At 43.5% G+C, this 18167-nt stretch overlaps 1 protein-coding gene across 3 annotated transcripts in view; it reads left to right on the plus strand.

Moving 5' to 3' along the window:
* Positions 1–18167, plus strand: part of RELB (RELB proto-oncogene, NF-kB subunit) — a 58447-nt gene that overhangs the window by 22975 nt on the left and 17305 nt on the right. For all 3 annotated transcript variants that reach the window (XM_075323675.1, XM_075323678.1, XM_075323676.1), the window contains exon 3: positions 17193–17467. In XM_075323675.1, the coding sequence (XP_075179790.1) occupies positions 17193–17467 (275 nt within the window). The remainder of the gene's footprint in view (positions 1–17192; positions 17468–18167) is intronic.

Genomic DNA, 18167 nt, shown 5'->3' on the forward strand with positions numbered 1-18167 from the left:
ATCCTCATCAGATGAGGAGTTTAACTTTGACAAGTAGTTGGATGACATGGAGCAGGCAAAGCGTTGCCGCAAGGAAAAAGATTTCACTCCGTCTCCTATAGCAGCAGATTGACCAGATTTCAGTAACATTTTTCACTTGCTCTCAAATAATAGAAAAATTCAACCGTTCATCAAAACTGAGTGTGCATGAGGCCATTCCTTTATACCCGGAAATTGTTAGAGATGTTGCCCATGTGGTTACGGCATTGCCTCCAACCCAAGTTACTGTAGAGAGGTTGTTCTCCAGCCTTAAAATTATTAGGTCAGATTTGAGGTCATCTGCGAAGGAGGATCTGATGGAAGCAATTCTATTTCTTACAACAAATTCATAGACTGCACAAATGTAATTTAGTAGGTTTTTGTTGCAAACTGTTGTTTGCCACTTACATAGTTTATTACATATATATATATTTACATAGTGTGTGTGTGTGTGTGTGTGTGTATATATATATATATATATATATATATATATATATATATATATATATATATATATATATATATATATATATATATATATATATATATATATATATATATATATATACACTATGTAAGTGGCAAACAACAGTTTTCAACAAAAACATACTAAATAACATTTAGTATATTGCTTATATTTAAGTGAAAAATGTATTGTGGCACAATTTGAACATCAGACATTTAATAATTTTTATGATACAATAATCACGATATTTAGAACATAAAATATATTTATTGGAATACAACTTTAGAACATAAAAAAACTGTAATAAATTGTAAATATGTAACATAGATTACATATACTGTATATCTTGTGTGTGTATGATATATATATATATATATTACATATTGTATTACATATTTACAATTTATTACAGTTTTTTGTGTTCTAAAGTTGTATTCCAATAAATATATTTTATGTTCTATCTTTTGTGTTCTATCTAAATACCTTGATTTATTGTATCATAACAATGATTAAATGTCTGATGGTCACATTGTACTACAATAAAGTTTTCACTTAAATATAAGCAATATATGTAGGAGTCGGAATCGGTGCAAGGGAAATTAAGGAGTCTGAGTCGAAGGTTTGGCTTACCGACTCCACAGCCCTGGTGGTGGTCCCAGTTCTGGAAACCCCACGATCAGCTGATTTTTAGGGTTTCGTTGCATCGGAACTGGCAAAGATCTACACGTTGTGTAGTGGCCGCAATTGGTACTGCAGCTCTCTCCACTTTACATATATGGAGTACCACCCATAACCACTACACAATAAGCGGAGCTGTGCCGCTACCAGTGCTCTATGGCATCCTCAATCAGGTGATCAGTGGGGTTCTAGTTGTTGAACCTCAAACAATTTTGTTCTGTAGAACAAAAGATCCTTTTTTTAACAAGTAGAAGCAGGCAAGCCATTAAATAATAACAGGCGCAAACCATTCTCAAATGTGTTCCTGCACCTATAGTACTGGCAGAATACTGGAGAGGCACCACCCTATAAAAGTATAGATGGCAAGTTAGAGCATGAGAATCGTGACAGTTATTGATATTAGAGTCTCAACATTTTTTTAATGAAGTGTAAAGCTTAATTTCCAATTTAACATATATAGAGAGTGTGTGTGTGTGTGTATGTGTGTACATGTGTGTGTGTGTGTGTGTGTGTGTGTGTATGTATATATATATGTATATATATATATATATGTATATATATATATATATATATATATATATATATATATATATATATATATATATATATATATATATATATATATATATATATAATATATATATATAATTATTTTTTTTCTTTTTTACTTTCAATGGAAATCTGTTGACAATTACTTTGGTGACTTTCTAAATTTTTGTGACATTCTTGTCTTGGAATCTTGCAAATTGCAATATCACTGCATTCACTTGTATGATGCTGCAACGTGATAGGGGTATACCACAGTCATCGCTAGTGAGACCGGTGTCACCGCAAAAGTCATATGGGACTAGGTCTTTTTGCTGCGTTTGTGGAATAAAAACTGAGCAGAAACACTCAAGTTCTTGAGAATGTTTGTTTTTTTTCCAAAAACTCATTCTGTGTAAGCAATAGGTATGTGGACACCGCGGGTTTTCGATGTTGGCTTACCGGCATTAGTTTTGAAGCAGAAGACGCTTGGGGAAAACGATGGTGGTAATTTTCCTTGAGTGTATTTTGTGACTTTTTTTTTTTTTTTTCTTTCCTACATTCTATATATAAAATAGTGTTGGCTTCATGGATCCATCATTTCTTTCCGACTTTTAAAGCCTGAAAAACTGTTAAAAAAAGCGACAAATGGTGGAAAATGTCCACAGTGAGTCATTTTGACTTTGCTGTGCATTGTCTATTTTTTGCGTAGTTTTTTTTGTTTTTTTAGCACTTTTTTTATACAAGCGCATTAATTCCACAGCACTTTACATACATCAGAAACCCTGTCCCCATTGGGGCTCACAATCTAAATTCCCTATCATTATGTCTCTGGAGTGTGGGAGGAAACCGGAGAACCCAGAGGAAAACATTCAAACTCCCTGCCGATGTTGTCCTTGGTGGGATTTGAACCCAGGACCATAGCTCTGAGTCACTGTGATGCCCTAATTATAGAAAAATCCAGTGTGGAACCACATATTCCAAAGTTTAAAGATAACCTTTATTATTTATCCATAAAAATACAAGGACAAGCACAAAAAAAACAGTCGGCGGAACAGACTACACGTTTCAGCTAAGAAGGCTTCATCATGGTCACCAACATCTAGACCAGGGGTCTCAAACTCAGCTGGGTGTATGGGCCGCATATAGAAAAAAAAAAATGAGGGGGGCCGCATTATTTGCAGGACAAAGTGAACATTTTTAATGAATCCATGTTTCTTTTTCTATATATCTTGGATCACTTTTGTAAACATTTTTCGCTTGTTTATTATAACAAACGTGCACTTTTTTTGTTAAGTTTATATATATATATATAGTTTTTTTACATTTTATCACCTTCTTGTAATTGTTTTACAATTAGCAGCATCATATAGTAATCTTAGCCAAAATCTTGTAGTAATGTGCCCATGCTGCAGTAATGTCCCCATCCGTGTGCCCTGTAGTAAGGTGCTCATCCTTGTGGTAGTGCCCAGTAGTATAGTGCCCATCCTTGTGCTCTGTAGTATTGTGCCCAGTAATATTGTTCCAATCCTTGTAGTATTGTGCCCATCCTTGTAGTATTGTGCCCATCCTTGTAGTATTGTGCCCATCCTTGTAGTATTGTGCTCATCCTGGTAGTATTGTGCTCTGTAGTATTCTGCCAAGTCCCGTAGTATTGTGGCCATCCCCGTAGTATTGTGGCCATCCCTGTAGTATTCTGCCCATCCCTGTAGTATTCTGCCCATCCCTGTAGTATTCTGCCCATCCCTGTAGTATTCTGCCCATCCCTGTAGTATTCTGCCCATCCCTGTAGTATTCTGCCCATCCCTGTAGTATTCTGCCCATCCCTGTAGTATTCTGCCCATCCCTGTAGTATTCTGCCCATCCCTGTAGTATTCTGCCCATCCCTGTAGTATTCTGCCCATCCCTGTAGTATTCTGCCCATCCCTGTAGTATTCTGCCCATCCCTGTAGTATTCTGCCCATCCCTGTAGTATTCTGCCCATCCCTGTAGTATTCTGCCCATCCCTGTAGTATTCTGCCCATCCCTGTAGTATTCTGCCCATCCCTGTAGTATTCTGCCCATCCCTGTAGTATTCTGCCCATCCCTGTAGTATTCTGCCCATCCCTGTAGTATTCTGCCCATCCCTGTAGTATTCTGCCCATCCCTGTAGTATTCTGCCCATCCCTGTAGTATTCTGCCCATCCCTGTAGTATTCTGCCCATCCCTGTAGTATTCTGCCCATCCCTGTAGTATTCTGCCCATCCCTGTAGTATTCTGCCCATCCCTGTAGTATTCTGCCCATCCCTGTAGTATTCTGCCCATCCCTGTAGTATTCTGCCCATCCCTGTAGTATTCTGCCCATCCCTGTAGTATTCTGCCCATCCCTGTAGTATTCTGCCCATCCCTGTAGTATTCTGCCCATCCCTGTAGTATTCTGCCCATCCCTGTAGTATTCTGCCCATCCCTGTAGTATTCTGCCCATCCCTGTAGTATTCTGCCCATCCCTGTAGTATTCTGCCCATCCCTGTAGTATTCTGCCCATCCCTGTAGTATTGTGGCCATCCCTGTAGTATTGTGGCCCATCCCTGTAGTATTGTGGCCATCCCTGTAGTATTGTGGCCATCCCTGTAGTATTGTGGCCATCCCTGTAGTATTGTGGCCATCCCTGTAGTATTGTGGCCATCCCTGTAGTATTGTGGCCATCCCTGTAGTATTGTGGCCATCCCTGTAGTATTGTGGCCATCCCTGTAGTATTGTGGCCATCCCTGTAGTATTGTGGCCATCCCTGTAGTATTGTGGCCATCCCTGTAGTATTGTGGCCATCCCTGTAGTATTGTGGCCATCCCTGTAGTATTCTGCCCACCCTTGTAGTATTGTGGCCATCCCTGTAATATTCTGCCCATCCCTGTAATATTCTGCCCATCCTTGTAGTATTGTGGCCATCCCTGTAGTATTCTGCCTATCCCTGTAGTATTGTGGCCATCCCTGTAGTATTCTGCCCACCCTTGTAGTATTGTGGCAATCCCTGTAATATTCTGCCCATCCTTGTAGTATTGTGCCCATCCCTGTAGTATTCTGCCCATCCCTGTAGTATTCTGCCTATCCCTGTAGTATTGTGGCCATCCCTGTAGTATTCTGCCCACCCTTGTAGTATTGTGGCAATCCCTTAATATTCTGCCCATCCTTGTAGTATTGTGCCCATTCGTGTAGTATTGTGCCCATCCCTGTAGTATTCTGCCCATCCCTGTAGTATTGTGGCCATCCCTGTAGTATTCTGCCCACCCTTGTAGTATTGTGGCCATCCCTGTAATATTCTGCCCACCCTTGTAGTATTGTGGCCATCCCTGTAATATTCTGCCCATCCTTGTAGTATTGTGGCCATCCCTGTAGTATTCTGCCTATCCCTGTAGTATTGTGGCCATCCCTGTAGTATTCTGCCCACCCTTGTAGTATTGTGGCAATCCCTGTAATATTCTGCCCATCCTTGTAGTATTGTGCCCATCCCTGTAGTATTCTGCCCATCCCTGTAGTATTCTGCCTATCCCTGTAGTATTGTGGCCATCCCTGTAGTATTCTGCCCACCCTTGTAGTATTGTGGCAATCCCTTAATATTCTGCCCATCCTTGTAGTATTGTGCCCATCCTTGTAGTATTCTGCCCATCCCTGTAGTATTCTGCCCATCCCTGTAGTATTCTGCCCATCCCTGTAGTATTCTGCCCATCCCTGTAGTATTCTGCCCATCCCTGTAGTATTCTGCCCATCCCTGTAGTATTCTGCCCATCCCTGTAGTATTCTGCCCATCCCTGTAGTATTCTGCCCATCCCTGTAGTATTCTGCCCATCCCTGTAGTATTCTGCCCATCCCTGTAGTATTCTGCCCATCCCTGTAGTATTCTGCCCATCCCTGTAGTATTCTGCCCATCCCTGTAGTATTCTGCCCATCCCTGTAGTATTCTGCCCATCCCTGTAGTATTCTGCCCATCCCTGTAGTATTCTGCCCATCCCTGTAGTATTCTGCCCATCCCTGTAGTATTGTGCCCATCCCTGTAGTATTGTGCCCATCCCTGTAGTATTGTGCCCATCCCTGTAGTATTGTGCCCATCCCTGTAGTATTGTGCCCATCCCTGTAGTATTGTGCCCATCCCTGTAGTATTGTGCCCATCCCTGTAGTATTGTGCCCATCCCTGTAGTATTGTGCCCATCCCTGTAGTATTGTGCCCATCCCTGTAGTATTGTGCCCATCCCTGTAGTATTGTGGCCATCCCTGTAGTATTGTGGCCATCCCTGTAGTATTGTGGCCATCCCTGTAGTATTCTGCCCATCCTTGTAGTATTGTGCCCATCCCTGTAGTATTCTGCCCATCCCTGTAGTATTGTGGCCATCCCTGTAGTATTCTGCCCACCCTTGTAGTATTGTGGCCATCCCTGTAATATTCTGCCCACCCTTGTAGTATTGTGGCCATCCCTGTAGTATTCTGCCTATCCCTGTAGTATTCTGCCCACCCTTGTAGTATTGTGGCCATCCCTGTAATATTCTGCCCACCCTTGTAGTATTGTGGCCATCCCTGTAATATTCTGCCCATCCTTGTAGTATTGTGGCCATCCCTGTAGTATTCTGCCTATCCCTGTAGTATTGTGGCCATCCCTGTAGTATTCTGCCCACCCTTGTAGTATTGTGGCAATCCCTGTAATATTCTGCCCATCCTTGTAGTATTGTGCCCATCCCTGTAGTATTCTGCCCATCCCTGTAGTATTCTGCCTATCCCTGTAGTATTGTGGCCATCCCTGTAGTATTCTGCCCACCCTTGTAGTATTGTGGCAATCCCTTAATATTCTGCCCATCCTTGTAGTATTGTGCCCATCCTTGTAGTATTCTGCCCATCCCTGTAGTATTCTGCCCATCCCTGTAGTATTCTGCCCATCCCTGTAGTATTCTGCCCATCCCTGTAGTATTCTGCCCATCCCTGTAGTATTCTGCCCATCCCTGTAGTATTCTGCCCATCCCTGTAGTATTCTGCCCATCCCTGTAGTATTCTGCCCATCCCTGTAGTATTCTGCCCATCCCTGTAGTATTCTGCCCATCCCTGTAGTATTCTGCCCATCCCTGTAGTATTCTGCCCATCCCTGTAGTATTCTGCCCATCCCTGTAGTATTCTGCCCATCCCTGTAGTATTCTGCCCATCCCTGTAGTATTCTGCCCATCCCTGTAGTATTCTGCCCATCCCTGTAGTATTCTGCCCATCCCTGTAGTATTGTGCCCATCCCTGTAGTATTGTGCCCATCCCTGTAGTATTGTGCCCATCCCTGTAGTATTGTGCCCATCCCTGTAGTATTGTGCCCATCCCTGTAGTATTGTGCCCATCCCTGTAGTATTGTGCCCATCCCTGTAGTATTGTGCCCATCCCTGTAGTATTGTGCCCATCCCTGTAGTATTGTGCCCATCCCTGTAGTATTGTGCCCATCCCTGTAGTATTGTGGCCATCCCTGTAGTATTGTGGCCATCCCTGTAGTATTGTGGCCATCCCTGTAGTATTGTGGCCATCCCTGTAGTATTCTGCCCATCCTTGTAGTATTGTGCCCATCCCTGTAGTATTCTGCCCATCCCTGTAGTATTGTGGCCATCCCTGTAGTATTCTGCCCACCCTTGTAGTATTGTGGCCATCCCTGTAATATTCTGCCCACCCTTGTAGTATTGTGGCCATCCCTGTAGTATTCTGCCTATCCCTGTAGTATTCTGCCCACCCTTATAGTATTGTGGCCATCCCTGTAGTATTCTGCCCACCCTTGTAGTATTGTGGCCATCCCTGTAGTATTCTGCCCATCCTTTAGTAATACGCAAACAAAAAAAAAATTTCTCCTCACCTTTCCTTCGTTCCCTGTGTGCCCACGATCAGTACTTGCAGAGTTTTGGATGCAGCATGCTTCAGCTGCATCCAAAACCCTGCTATGTATGGTAAAAGCACAGTGGGCATGGGATTTCTAAAAACCCCATGCCCACTGTGCGTGTACAGCCCGCAGTGAAAACGGAACTGCGGTGTCGCTTCCAGAGGCCGCAGCATGTGAATTTATGCTGCGGCGTCTGAAGCAATGAAGAATAAGTTGTGCTCACTGCAATGACCTGGTGCTCGGGAAAAAAAATAAGTCAATCAAGAAGGGTAATCCCGGCACACAGCATATGAAAAAATGGTAAGTCCAGGTATGGTATGCTTGAACAAAATTTCTTTATTTTTCAACAATTATTGTACTGCCCGCCCAACGTTTTGGCTCACGCAGGAGCCTTCATCAGGGGTCAAGAGCACCGTGAAAATGGTTATAATGGTTATAATGAAGAATCATGTAGGTACAGCAGGACTTAGTAAAGTCAGCAGATGGATTAGTCCAACAGGAGGAATTGGTTGCTACCGATAAGGTAGGCAAGGAAAACCCAAAAAGGGAGGGTGAGGTAGGCATATAATGAGAAGGGGCTCACACTGTAGTATAGGATATAAGGTGAATGCAAAGGGACATAGTCATATGTGTGCTGCGATTATCAATCATATGCAATATGACAAATGGATGGGCAATATGACATCCGTGATACTAGGGGCCTCTGGATAAGGGTGAGAGCACCAAGAAAAGGCCTAGAGTGGCATGGTAGTGTAATAACTAGGTGCTCTTGACCCCTGATGAAGGCTCCTGCGTGAGCCAAAACGTTGGGCGGGCAGTACAATAATTGTTGAAAAATAAAGAAATTTTGTTCAAGCATACCATACCTGGACTTACCATTTTTTCATATGCTGTGTGCCGGGATTACCCTTCTTGGCGGCGTCTGAAGCGTCCTCCCTAGGCAGAGCACAGCGAGGAGACCGCAGCGGCCCGAACCCCTCATCGCAGGCACGGGCAGCTGCGGTCTCCTAAGGAGTAGACTTGCGGCCCCGCCGATCAGGACGCGCTGTGTCCAGCACGCAGCGGGTCCTGAACTTGAGCACGTACCTTACCTGCTTATCGCGGCTCTGTGCTGAGGGTCGGCGCCGGCAGGAACTTCACGGCGGTGCAGCACAGAGGAGCTGTGTCTGGACCAATGACTGCTGCCTGCCAATCAGATGAAAGGAAGTGACGTCGCTGTATGACGTCACCTCCTTGCATCTGATGGGCAGACAGCAGCAGCAACTGGGATAGAACTGACCGCTCCTTGCGCGGCACCGCAGATGGATTCAAATGCAGTAAAGTTCCTGCCGGCGCCGACCCTCAGCATAGAGCCGCGATTTGTCACGGGGTCTGCGGGCCGCAACAAACAGCCTCAGGGGCCACATGCGGCACGCGGGCCGCGTGTTTGAGACCCCTGATCTAGACCATGGTGAAGCCGCCTTAGCTGATACGCGTAGTCTGTACCGCCAACTGGTGTCTTGCCAGGCATTGCTTATCCTTGTATTTTTATGGATAAATAATAGTTCAGATTTTCTTAACTTTAGGATATCTGATTCCACGCCGGATTTTTCTATTATCAACATCTCTGTATTCTGATCCAGAATACACCATCTACCTTCAGAGGTCTTCTTTGGGTCACCAGTTTTGAGTTTGCAGTTGGAAAGGAACTTTTCCCACTTTTCCAATTTTACCTGATTTGTTTCAAAAGTGGCAAAAAATGTAAACCTCGGCATCACTTCTCCCATCCGTGGTGTCTTAGTTCTGCTCTTTGCAGCCTTTTCTCATGTATGACGAGCGGAGATCCACCTCACCTGCACCTGAACCTCCGGGGGACTTTCCTACGTTCCAGACCATTACTCTGTGTCACAAGCTCCAGTTACATAATTAAAGGGGATTTCGGCACTTACCATCTACACAACACAGATCTTCGTATGTTCTTGACTTGTCACATAGCTACTGAAGGCCAGGAAGGGGATTTTCTGTACATGGGATCTGGCAAAGGTCCCGGATACTGGGAAGGTGTAGCCCACGGACTTAATGATCGTGTGGTATCAGATGTGTTGTTTTTTTTTGTTTTTTTTTTATTATGGGTTTTTGGTGTGATGCTTCTTGAAGGGGTTGTCTACTGAAAGCGCGTAACTTCCTATCCGATGGATAAGTGATAACTTATTGATCAGTGGTGGTCCGATCGCTGGGACCTGGAGACTGGAATGCAATGCAAGGGAGAAAAAAAAAGTTCCCCACCGGGGGTAAAAATTCCCTGTTCGTCAGGTCCAAGCGGTCAGACCCTACTAATCAGTAAGACATTATGGACAACCCTTTAAATGTTGATCTTTGAACACCTGTGGCCATAATAGATCCTTTAAGGGGGTCGTCCAGAACTATGATATAAGGTTGGGTCACCAATATCCGATCAGTAGTGGTCCGATACTTGACACCCGCTGTTTTCAGCTCCTGCAGCCGCCGGGAATACACAAGTCCCAGCGGTCGGACCCTACTAATCAGTAAGCCTTCACTGGACAACCCTTTAAATATGGATCTTTGGACACCTGTGGCCATTATAAATCCTTTAAGGGGGTCGTCCAGAACTATGATATTAGGATAAGCCACCAATATCGGATCGGGGGGGTCCGATACTTGACACCCGCTGTTTTCAGTTCCTGCAGCTGCCGGGAACACACCATATACAACGCGAAGACGCCACTAATCAGTAAGCCTTCACTGGACAACCCTTTATATTTTGATCTTTGGACACTTGTGGCCTCTATAAATCCTTTAAGGTGGTCGTCCAGAACTCTGATATTAGGATGGGTCACCAATATCAGATCACCGAGGGTCCGATACATGACACCCACTGTTTTCAGCTCCAGCAGCCGCTGGGAATACACAGTTTATGGCGCGAGGAGACCACAGCGCCACACACTGTGTAGTGGCCATTCTTGGGTACTGCAGCTCAGCTCTCATTCACTTCAATAGGAGATGAGCTGCATTATCAGTGTAGAGTATGGAGCGATGCTGTTTCCGGTATCCATGGGATATGCACACAGCTGATTGAGGGGGAGGCTGGGGTGCTGGCTGTTGAACCCCCACTAATCTGAAACTCATGACCTATCCTAAGGATGGTGTAGTTCCGCATAACCCTTTAAACAAAGGGAATTTGGAATTACCCACTTATCAGATATTTCCAGGAGGAACAACTGAGGAACAACAGAACCTAGAGCTTTAAGAAAAGATGCTTCAATATTAAATGATACTGTTGTTCGCCACATGACTGGATTATCACTGAACAGCAGACGCCTTCAGATATACATTTTCAAGGGGTTAAAGGGGTTATTCCCATCTTCATAATCAAATATGTTTAGGATAATATGTGTAAATACAAGCAAGTTTGCCATTTACTACTTGTTAAAATTTTCATCCCTTCTTTAGATATTGGCACTTTTCTTGTCTGCTTACACCTTGTTGCCTTGGAAACCGACCACCATTGCTAGACACGCTGAGTCCATACAAGCTTTTTTTTTCTATTGCGCTTGTAAGCGCTGTTTAGAAGCTGACCAGCATCGCTGGAGCGCACGGTTGCTTCCTGATCCTGGCCGGCTTCAGAGCTGTTCTTACATATTAGATAGTAAGGGTGGTCGGTCTCCAAAGCAACCATCTGTAAACAAAAGAAAAGTGTTAACATCTATGAAGATGGGAATAACTTTTAAAGGGATTATTCACAAAGTACATTTTAATGAATAGATCCAATTCATGGTGGTCACATACCGCAGTTTCTGGCCAAGACAGAAAGCAGAAGTCACTTATGATTGCAGAGAAGAAGACAGCAGGGATTCGTAGCTGCTGCTGTCTGAGCTACCACTTTTTCCCTACCTGTTTTATCACAGGAGTGAGTGTTTCTGCTTTGTCTCCAGATTATCTCAGCACAGGAACAATTGTTTTAAATACATCCAATTGGTGAACTTATTATTCCAAGATGTATTAATTAAACTGTACTTTGTGGGCAGCAGGGATTCACAGGTGCTGCTTTCTGAGCTACCATATTTCCTTGCCTGTGTTATCACAGGAGTGAGTGTTTCGGCTTTGCCTCCAGATTATCTCAGCACAAGAACATTTTTATTAAAAACACATCCAATTGTGGAAATTATTATTATTCCAAGATCTAGTGATTAAATTGTACTTCGTGGGCTGCAGGGATTTGCAGCGGCTGCTTTTTGAGCTCCCACTTTTCCCTGCCTGTTTTATCACAGGAGTGAATATTTCTGCTTTGTCTCCAGATTATCTCACAACAAGGACATATTTTTTTAAACACATCCAATTGTTGAACGTCTTATTATTCACGGTGGCTCAGTGGTTAGCACTGCAACCTTACAGCGCTGGGGTCCTGGGTTCAAATCCCACCAAGGACACCGTCTGCAAGGAGTTTGTATGTTCTCCCCGTGTTTGCGTGGGTTTCCTCCGGGTTCTCCGGTTTCCTCCCGCACTCCAAAGACATACAGATAGGGACTCTAGATTGTGAGCCCCAATGGGGACAGTGTTGCCAATGTATGTAAAGCGCTGTGGAATTAATAGCGCTATATAAATGAATAAAATTATTATTATTCCAAGATCTATTCATTAAAATCTACTTTGTGGGCAGCAGGGGTTCGAAGGTGTTGCTTAACATATTTCCCTGCCTGTTTTATCACAGGAGTCAGTATTTTGGCTTTGTCTCCAGAATATCTCAGCACAGGAACATATTTTTTAAACGCATCCAATTGTGGAAATTATTATTATTCCAAGATTTATTAATTTAAAATATACTTTGTTTGTGGGGGGAAACTTTAAATTTAAAGGGGTTGTACAGAATGGTTAATTTTTTTTTATTTTTTATTTTTTTCCCCCCCCAAATACAGCACTACACCTGACCACAGTATGTGAATGGTATCGCAGTTCAGTGAATGAAGCTAGGCTGCTATACCACACACCACCTGCGCACGGGTGTGGCGCTGTAGTACAACATTGTACAAGCTGATCAGTGGTCCCTTATGTATGATTGGTGACTGGATTAACTTAATGGACGTTCTGCATTCTTTTTGTGTTACTGAAACCCCTCTTTTCAGATTTGGCACCCTTCTAGTGATATACATCATCTCCATTACTGGCTTAAGTCGCAGTAAAAGCCATATGAGTCCTGGAAATGTCTCCGTCCCTGGAAGGGCGATCCTGACTCAGTGGAAAAAGTAAAATTACTTTAGCAGAGATGACGGCTGCAGTCGGATGTGTGCAGATCTGGAATGGAGTCGGAATAAAGGGGAATTCTCTTTTTCTTCTCGTTAGAGGATACGAGTTCATGAGAATTATCTGGTCAATAAATCCTTGCGAGTTCTGCACCACTCTCACTTCTCACTTTTAGAAAAAGGGAATAGAAAGTAAAGAAAAGGGGTATTCCCAAACTAAAATGTCATGGTATGTCATAAGGGCCACCTAAGGGACCCTGTCCGTCACTGAAGCCCTGGCTGCATGCACAGGTCACTCCATAATTCCCATAGACTTCAATGGAGAGCATGTCCACCTTTCCATCTAATTATATTCAAAAAGTTGAGTAACTTTGCAAATCCATCGCATTACTTGTACTTCTCCGGAGTTTTGCTGTAATATACCCCAGAGCTGTATTCTCACAGCTGCATTGCAATTGAAAACTGTTGACAAGGTTTCCAAAATACCCCCCCTAATGATCTATATGAACTTCTATTACTTGTAAAGTTGATTTTTAGAGTAAAGACTACACAGAATGCAAATAACTGTGGTGTGAGTGGGTAAGCTATGCTGGGAAATGCCAGTTCTAGAGTCAGTAGAAGTGTGAATGCAGCTCTGGAGTACAGGACAGTCCAGATTTATAGGCAAATTTTAGGTTGGGGCTACACGGCGACTTACGCCATAGTATAGGATGCGAGCCCAAAGATCACTGTATGCCACTGCTCCATTACTGCAGAGTGCAATTCATTGGGGTCACATTGCAAGGTACTGCAACAAGCAAGTGAAGAGGAACTTGATCTTTCTCTGCAGATATAGGTTTATTCTATGGGTTAATGGTGATACAACTGTGTCTTCATTATTGGAGCAGTGGTAACTAGGAGGAAATTAACTTTTATCCCCGCAGGCAGCCACTCACTTAGTCGTTGGGACGGTGCAGGAACCTCTCTTTATACTGTGAGTGTGACCGTAATTCCATTCTGGTACATTGATTGATAGCCTACCCAGGTTGTCAATCAATGTACTGATGAGTGATTACAGCAGCGCTCAATGTATAATGAGCGGTTACTGTTACCGCTCCCTGATGACTGAAAGCGAGCAGCTGAAGGGAGGATAGAAGTTAATTTTCTCCCTGCGGCTGCTGCTCCAGTATTGATTTGATCTTTTTTCATGCAAATGAATCCTGTATCTGCAAGTAAAGAGTGTTAACCAGCATGACAGGTTCTCTTTAAAGAGGTTTTCCAGGACAGTTTCCTATCAGTGAAGGTGTAACACCACTCAGGTTTGCAACTGAAGGTGCACCATTTGTAGAGCTGGAACAGCACAGCTCTGTAAATCGTGTAATGGCTGTTCGCAGGCGCAGCAGCTGAGCTTCCATTACTTTCTGAACTGCAGTACCCAGGAATGATCTCTACACCGTGTACAGACGCGCTTTTCTGCACCGTACATTCTTATATCTGCCTGCTGATTACAGCTGATCGGTAGAGTTGCCGGATGTCAGAGCCCCACTGATGTGATATTGATGACTAATGCGGGCTTCACACGGTACGATCTATCGTGTGATTGCACAAGTGATTGTACCCACCCCCGTCGTTTGTGCGTCACGGGTAATTAGTTGCCCGTGGCGCACAAAGTCATTAACCCCCCGTCACACGTACTTACCTGCTGTGCGACCTCGCTGTGGGCGGCGAACATCCACTTCCTGAAGGGCGGCGTCACAGCGATGTCGCACAGAGGCCGGCCAATAGAAGCGGAGGGGCGGAGATGAGCGGGACGTAAACATTCCGCCCACCTCCTTCCTTTCGCAAAGCCGGCGGGAGCTGCGGGACGCAGGTAAGCTCTGTTCATTGTTCCCGGGGTGCCACACGGAGCAATGTGTGCTGCCTTGGGTACGATGAACAATCGGCGCCATTAAAAATAAACAATTTTTTTAAAATAAGTAACGAGTACACGACTTACGATTTGTGAGCGATTCTGCGTCGCTCGGAGGTGTCGCACGAAACGACGTCACAAACGATGCCGGATGTGCGTCACGAAAACCGTGACCCCGACGATGCATCACACGATAGATCGTTTCGTGTGACGCCCGCATAATCCTCAGAATACATCATCGATATAACTGTCCAGGGCAACACCCTTAATGATTATTTTCATATTCTCATGAACCCTTTCTACGCTTTCTACAAATACTGTGCAGAGGGTTTAATTGGTAGTGCACAAAGCAAATTCAGCAGAATAACAAACCGGGTGCTTGCGGTTCAAAATCCCTGGTCCATTCGGACTTCCATAGAAAATGGTGATGACCGCTGCACTTCGTAATGGTGACCCACTGGATATGTTTATGAACCCCATAGCGTTTGGGCTTGCTCCGTTGCATATAAATGACAGGGAAATTTATTATTTATCAATCAAGGAAGCTGTAGACATCTGCTCTCGTGAAGACTTTATTCTCATATATGAGGAGACAGCTCAAAAGCACCTCCCGGGAGCAAAATGCAAGAATGTCTGACCTTTTAGGATTACATCTGTTATTTTTATGGTAATATTTCAAAGCAATAGCTGCAAAAATCACGTATCATCTTAACCTTGAAAATGTCTCTTTACCCCTTCACAACCTAGGGCGTAACGGTACGTCCTAAATCATGATGGGGTGATCACACCCGGCTGCTGCGCTGAGCCGGTGATGATCTTCGCACATGTCTGCTGATTTGAACAGCAGACGTGTGCCTCGCAGGTGCAGGTGGATCCGCGATTCACCCGCGCCTGTTAACCCCTTAAATCGCGCTGTCAAATATGAGCGTGATTTAAAGCACTGTAGCAGGGAAATCGCCTTTCCTCACTGCCATCGGAGGCCTCGTGACGCGGTCATGGGGAAGCCGATGGTTGTCATGGTAGCACAGGGTCATGTGATGACTCCTTTCACTATGATGACTCAATTCCTGTTACAGCTGGCAGAGCAGCAACTGTAATAGGAGAGCAGCATTTCTGCTGTGCTGCTTTGATCAGGAGAAATGAATCAGTGATCAGACTGCTTATCCTTATAGTCCCCTAGGGGAACTAGTAAAATAAAATTTTAAAAAATTATTTTTAATAAATCTAAAAGAAAAAAACCTAAAAGTTCAAATCGCCCCCCATTGAAAATGAAAGGGTTAAAAAAATAAACACATTTGGTATCGCCGTGTTCAGAAATGCCCGATGTATGGAAATATAAAATCAATTAATATGATCGATAAATGGCGTAGTGGTAAAAAAAAAAATTCCAAACGCCAAAATTAAGTTTTTTGGTCACCATAAAATGCAATAACTGGCGATCAAAACGTAGCATTTGCGCAAAAATGGTACTGTTAAAAAGGTCAGCTTGAGACGCAAAAAATAAGCCAACAATGAGCCCTACATCCCGAAAAATGAGAGCGCTTCGGGTCGCGGAAAATGGCGCAAAAAATGTGCCACTTTTTTGGACAAATGTCTGAATTTTTTTTAACCTCTTAGCTAAAAGTAAACCTATACATGTTTGGTATCTATGAACTCGTACCGACCTGAGGCATCACACTGACACATCACTTTTATCATAAAGTGAACACCATGAATAAAATTCTCCCAAAACAATCGTGCAGTCCCACTTTTTTTTTGCAATTTTTCTGCACTTGGAATTTTATTTTGCCGTTTTCCAGTACACTATATGGTACAACCCATGGTTTAATTTAAAAGTAGAATTCGTGCCGCAAAAAAACAAGCCATCATGTGGCAAGATTGACAAAAAATAAAAAAAGATACAGCTCTCGGAAGAAGGGGAGCAAAAACGGAAAATCGCCTGGGGTTGAAGGGGTTAATTTCCAGCCCACCAGAAAAGGAACTTGTAACAATAATTTACTTTAGAAACTATGTTGTTTGTCCTTGGATACATTTTTCATCTCCTGCAATATTGTCCAAACAGGAGAAGCATAGATAAGCAGAGTTTGCAGGTATGGCTTACTCTCCTTCTCTCCATACATCAGTAGATACAGAATGAGTACAGAGAATTTACTTATAATATTGAGTTATTAATATGAGACTAAAATTCCTATAACAATAAATATGTATAACCTCTGATTACATGACACTCGGAGGTGGGCCGCCATTGCTGCGGAGATGATAGAAGGTGCAGCGCCGTGCACTACTGGTCGGTGACGTCCTCTTGTCTGTTGGTGCTCGCGAGCATTAAGTTGTGTGCCACCTGGACATTGTGAGTCATAAGTTGTTACACGCAGGCAACAATGTTTTCGAGCTGTGACAAAACAGAGAAAATGGGATTTCCCAGCCAATGTACCAAGTAGTATGATCTCACCTCTAAACCCGTCATCCAATTTTTGCGCATTTCTTTTTTTTTATTTCTCTCTATTTTCATAGAAGACGTCATGGAGTTCATTTATGATGAATCCAGACCCACATGGGCGTGTGATTCCATCCTCAACACAGTCACTGTTGCCCCAGGGACATCCACAGTGGAGCCGGTCACCCCAAACTGGAACCCATGCCAGAACACTCCTGCACCACAATTAATTATTACGGAGCAGCCAAAACAGCGAGGGATGCGGTTCCGGTACCAGTGCGAGGGGAGGTCAGCGGGCAGTATCCTCGGGGAAGGCAGCACCGAAAACAGCAAGACGCTTCCTGCTATTGCGGTGAGGACATTGCTCCTGTGTTTGTAGACACATTTTCCATTATTTTATCAAAATGATGTAATGAAATATTATTATTACTATTGTGTTGTTGTTATTACTGCTGTGTTTTGTTTTTTGTTTTTGCTTTTTTGCATTCAAATGAAATATTAGAGCAGTTTTCTTCCCAGATTCGTGGCTGCTCTTCCATTGAAATTAATATCACCAATATGGGTGTAGTTGGTGTCCCGGCTTTGTCATTAATCCGATCAGGCACCAGGCGATTTTGGTTATGCAACATCAAATCTCAGACATGTAGATACGAAAAAAAAACAACCCTCAACTGAATCGTAAACAAGTCTCGGTGGCTCGGGATTTATATGTGCTCTCTAATGAAAAAGCTGCATCCGACCTGGAACCAAAAATCCAGCAAAATTGAGGGTTTTTACAACGGTCCCATTATGTTTGGTGCTGCGGTGCGACCATTTGGGCAGTCGTTAGTCATGATGTTATCTTGTGATCTTCATATTGTGCAGCCAATGTTGCCTCAAAGTCCCAAAAATCAGTGACGAGGAAAAAGCGGAGACTGAAAAAACAAAACCAAGCAACTTCTTGTCTCAGTTACTGAAGGAAGAGCAGCTCTGGAGAACAAACTTCTGCCTTAACAAGTGAAATACTTTACAGACTAGGATAATATTTCTGAATTTCAGTAAGTTTTATCATT

The sequence above is a fragment of the Anomaloglossus baeobatrachus genome, chromosome 9, assembly GCF_048569485.1.
Source record: "Anomaloglossus baeobatrachus isolate aAnoBae1 chromosome 9, aAnoBae1.hap1, whole genome shotgun sequence".
Lineage (NCBI taxonomy): Eukaryota > Metazoa > Chordata > Amphibia > Anura > Aromobatidae > Anomaloglossus > Anomaloglossus baeobatrachus.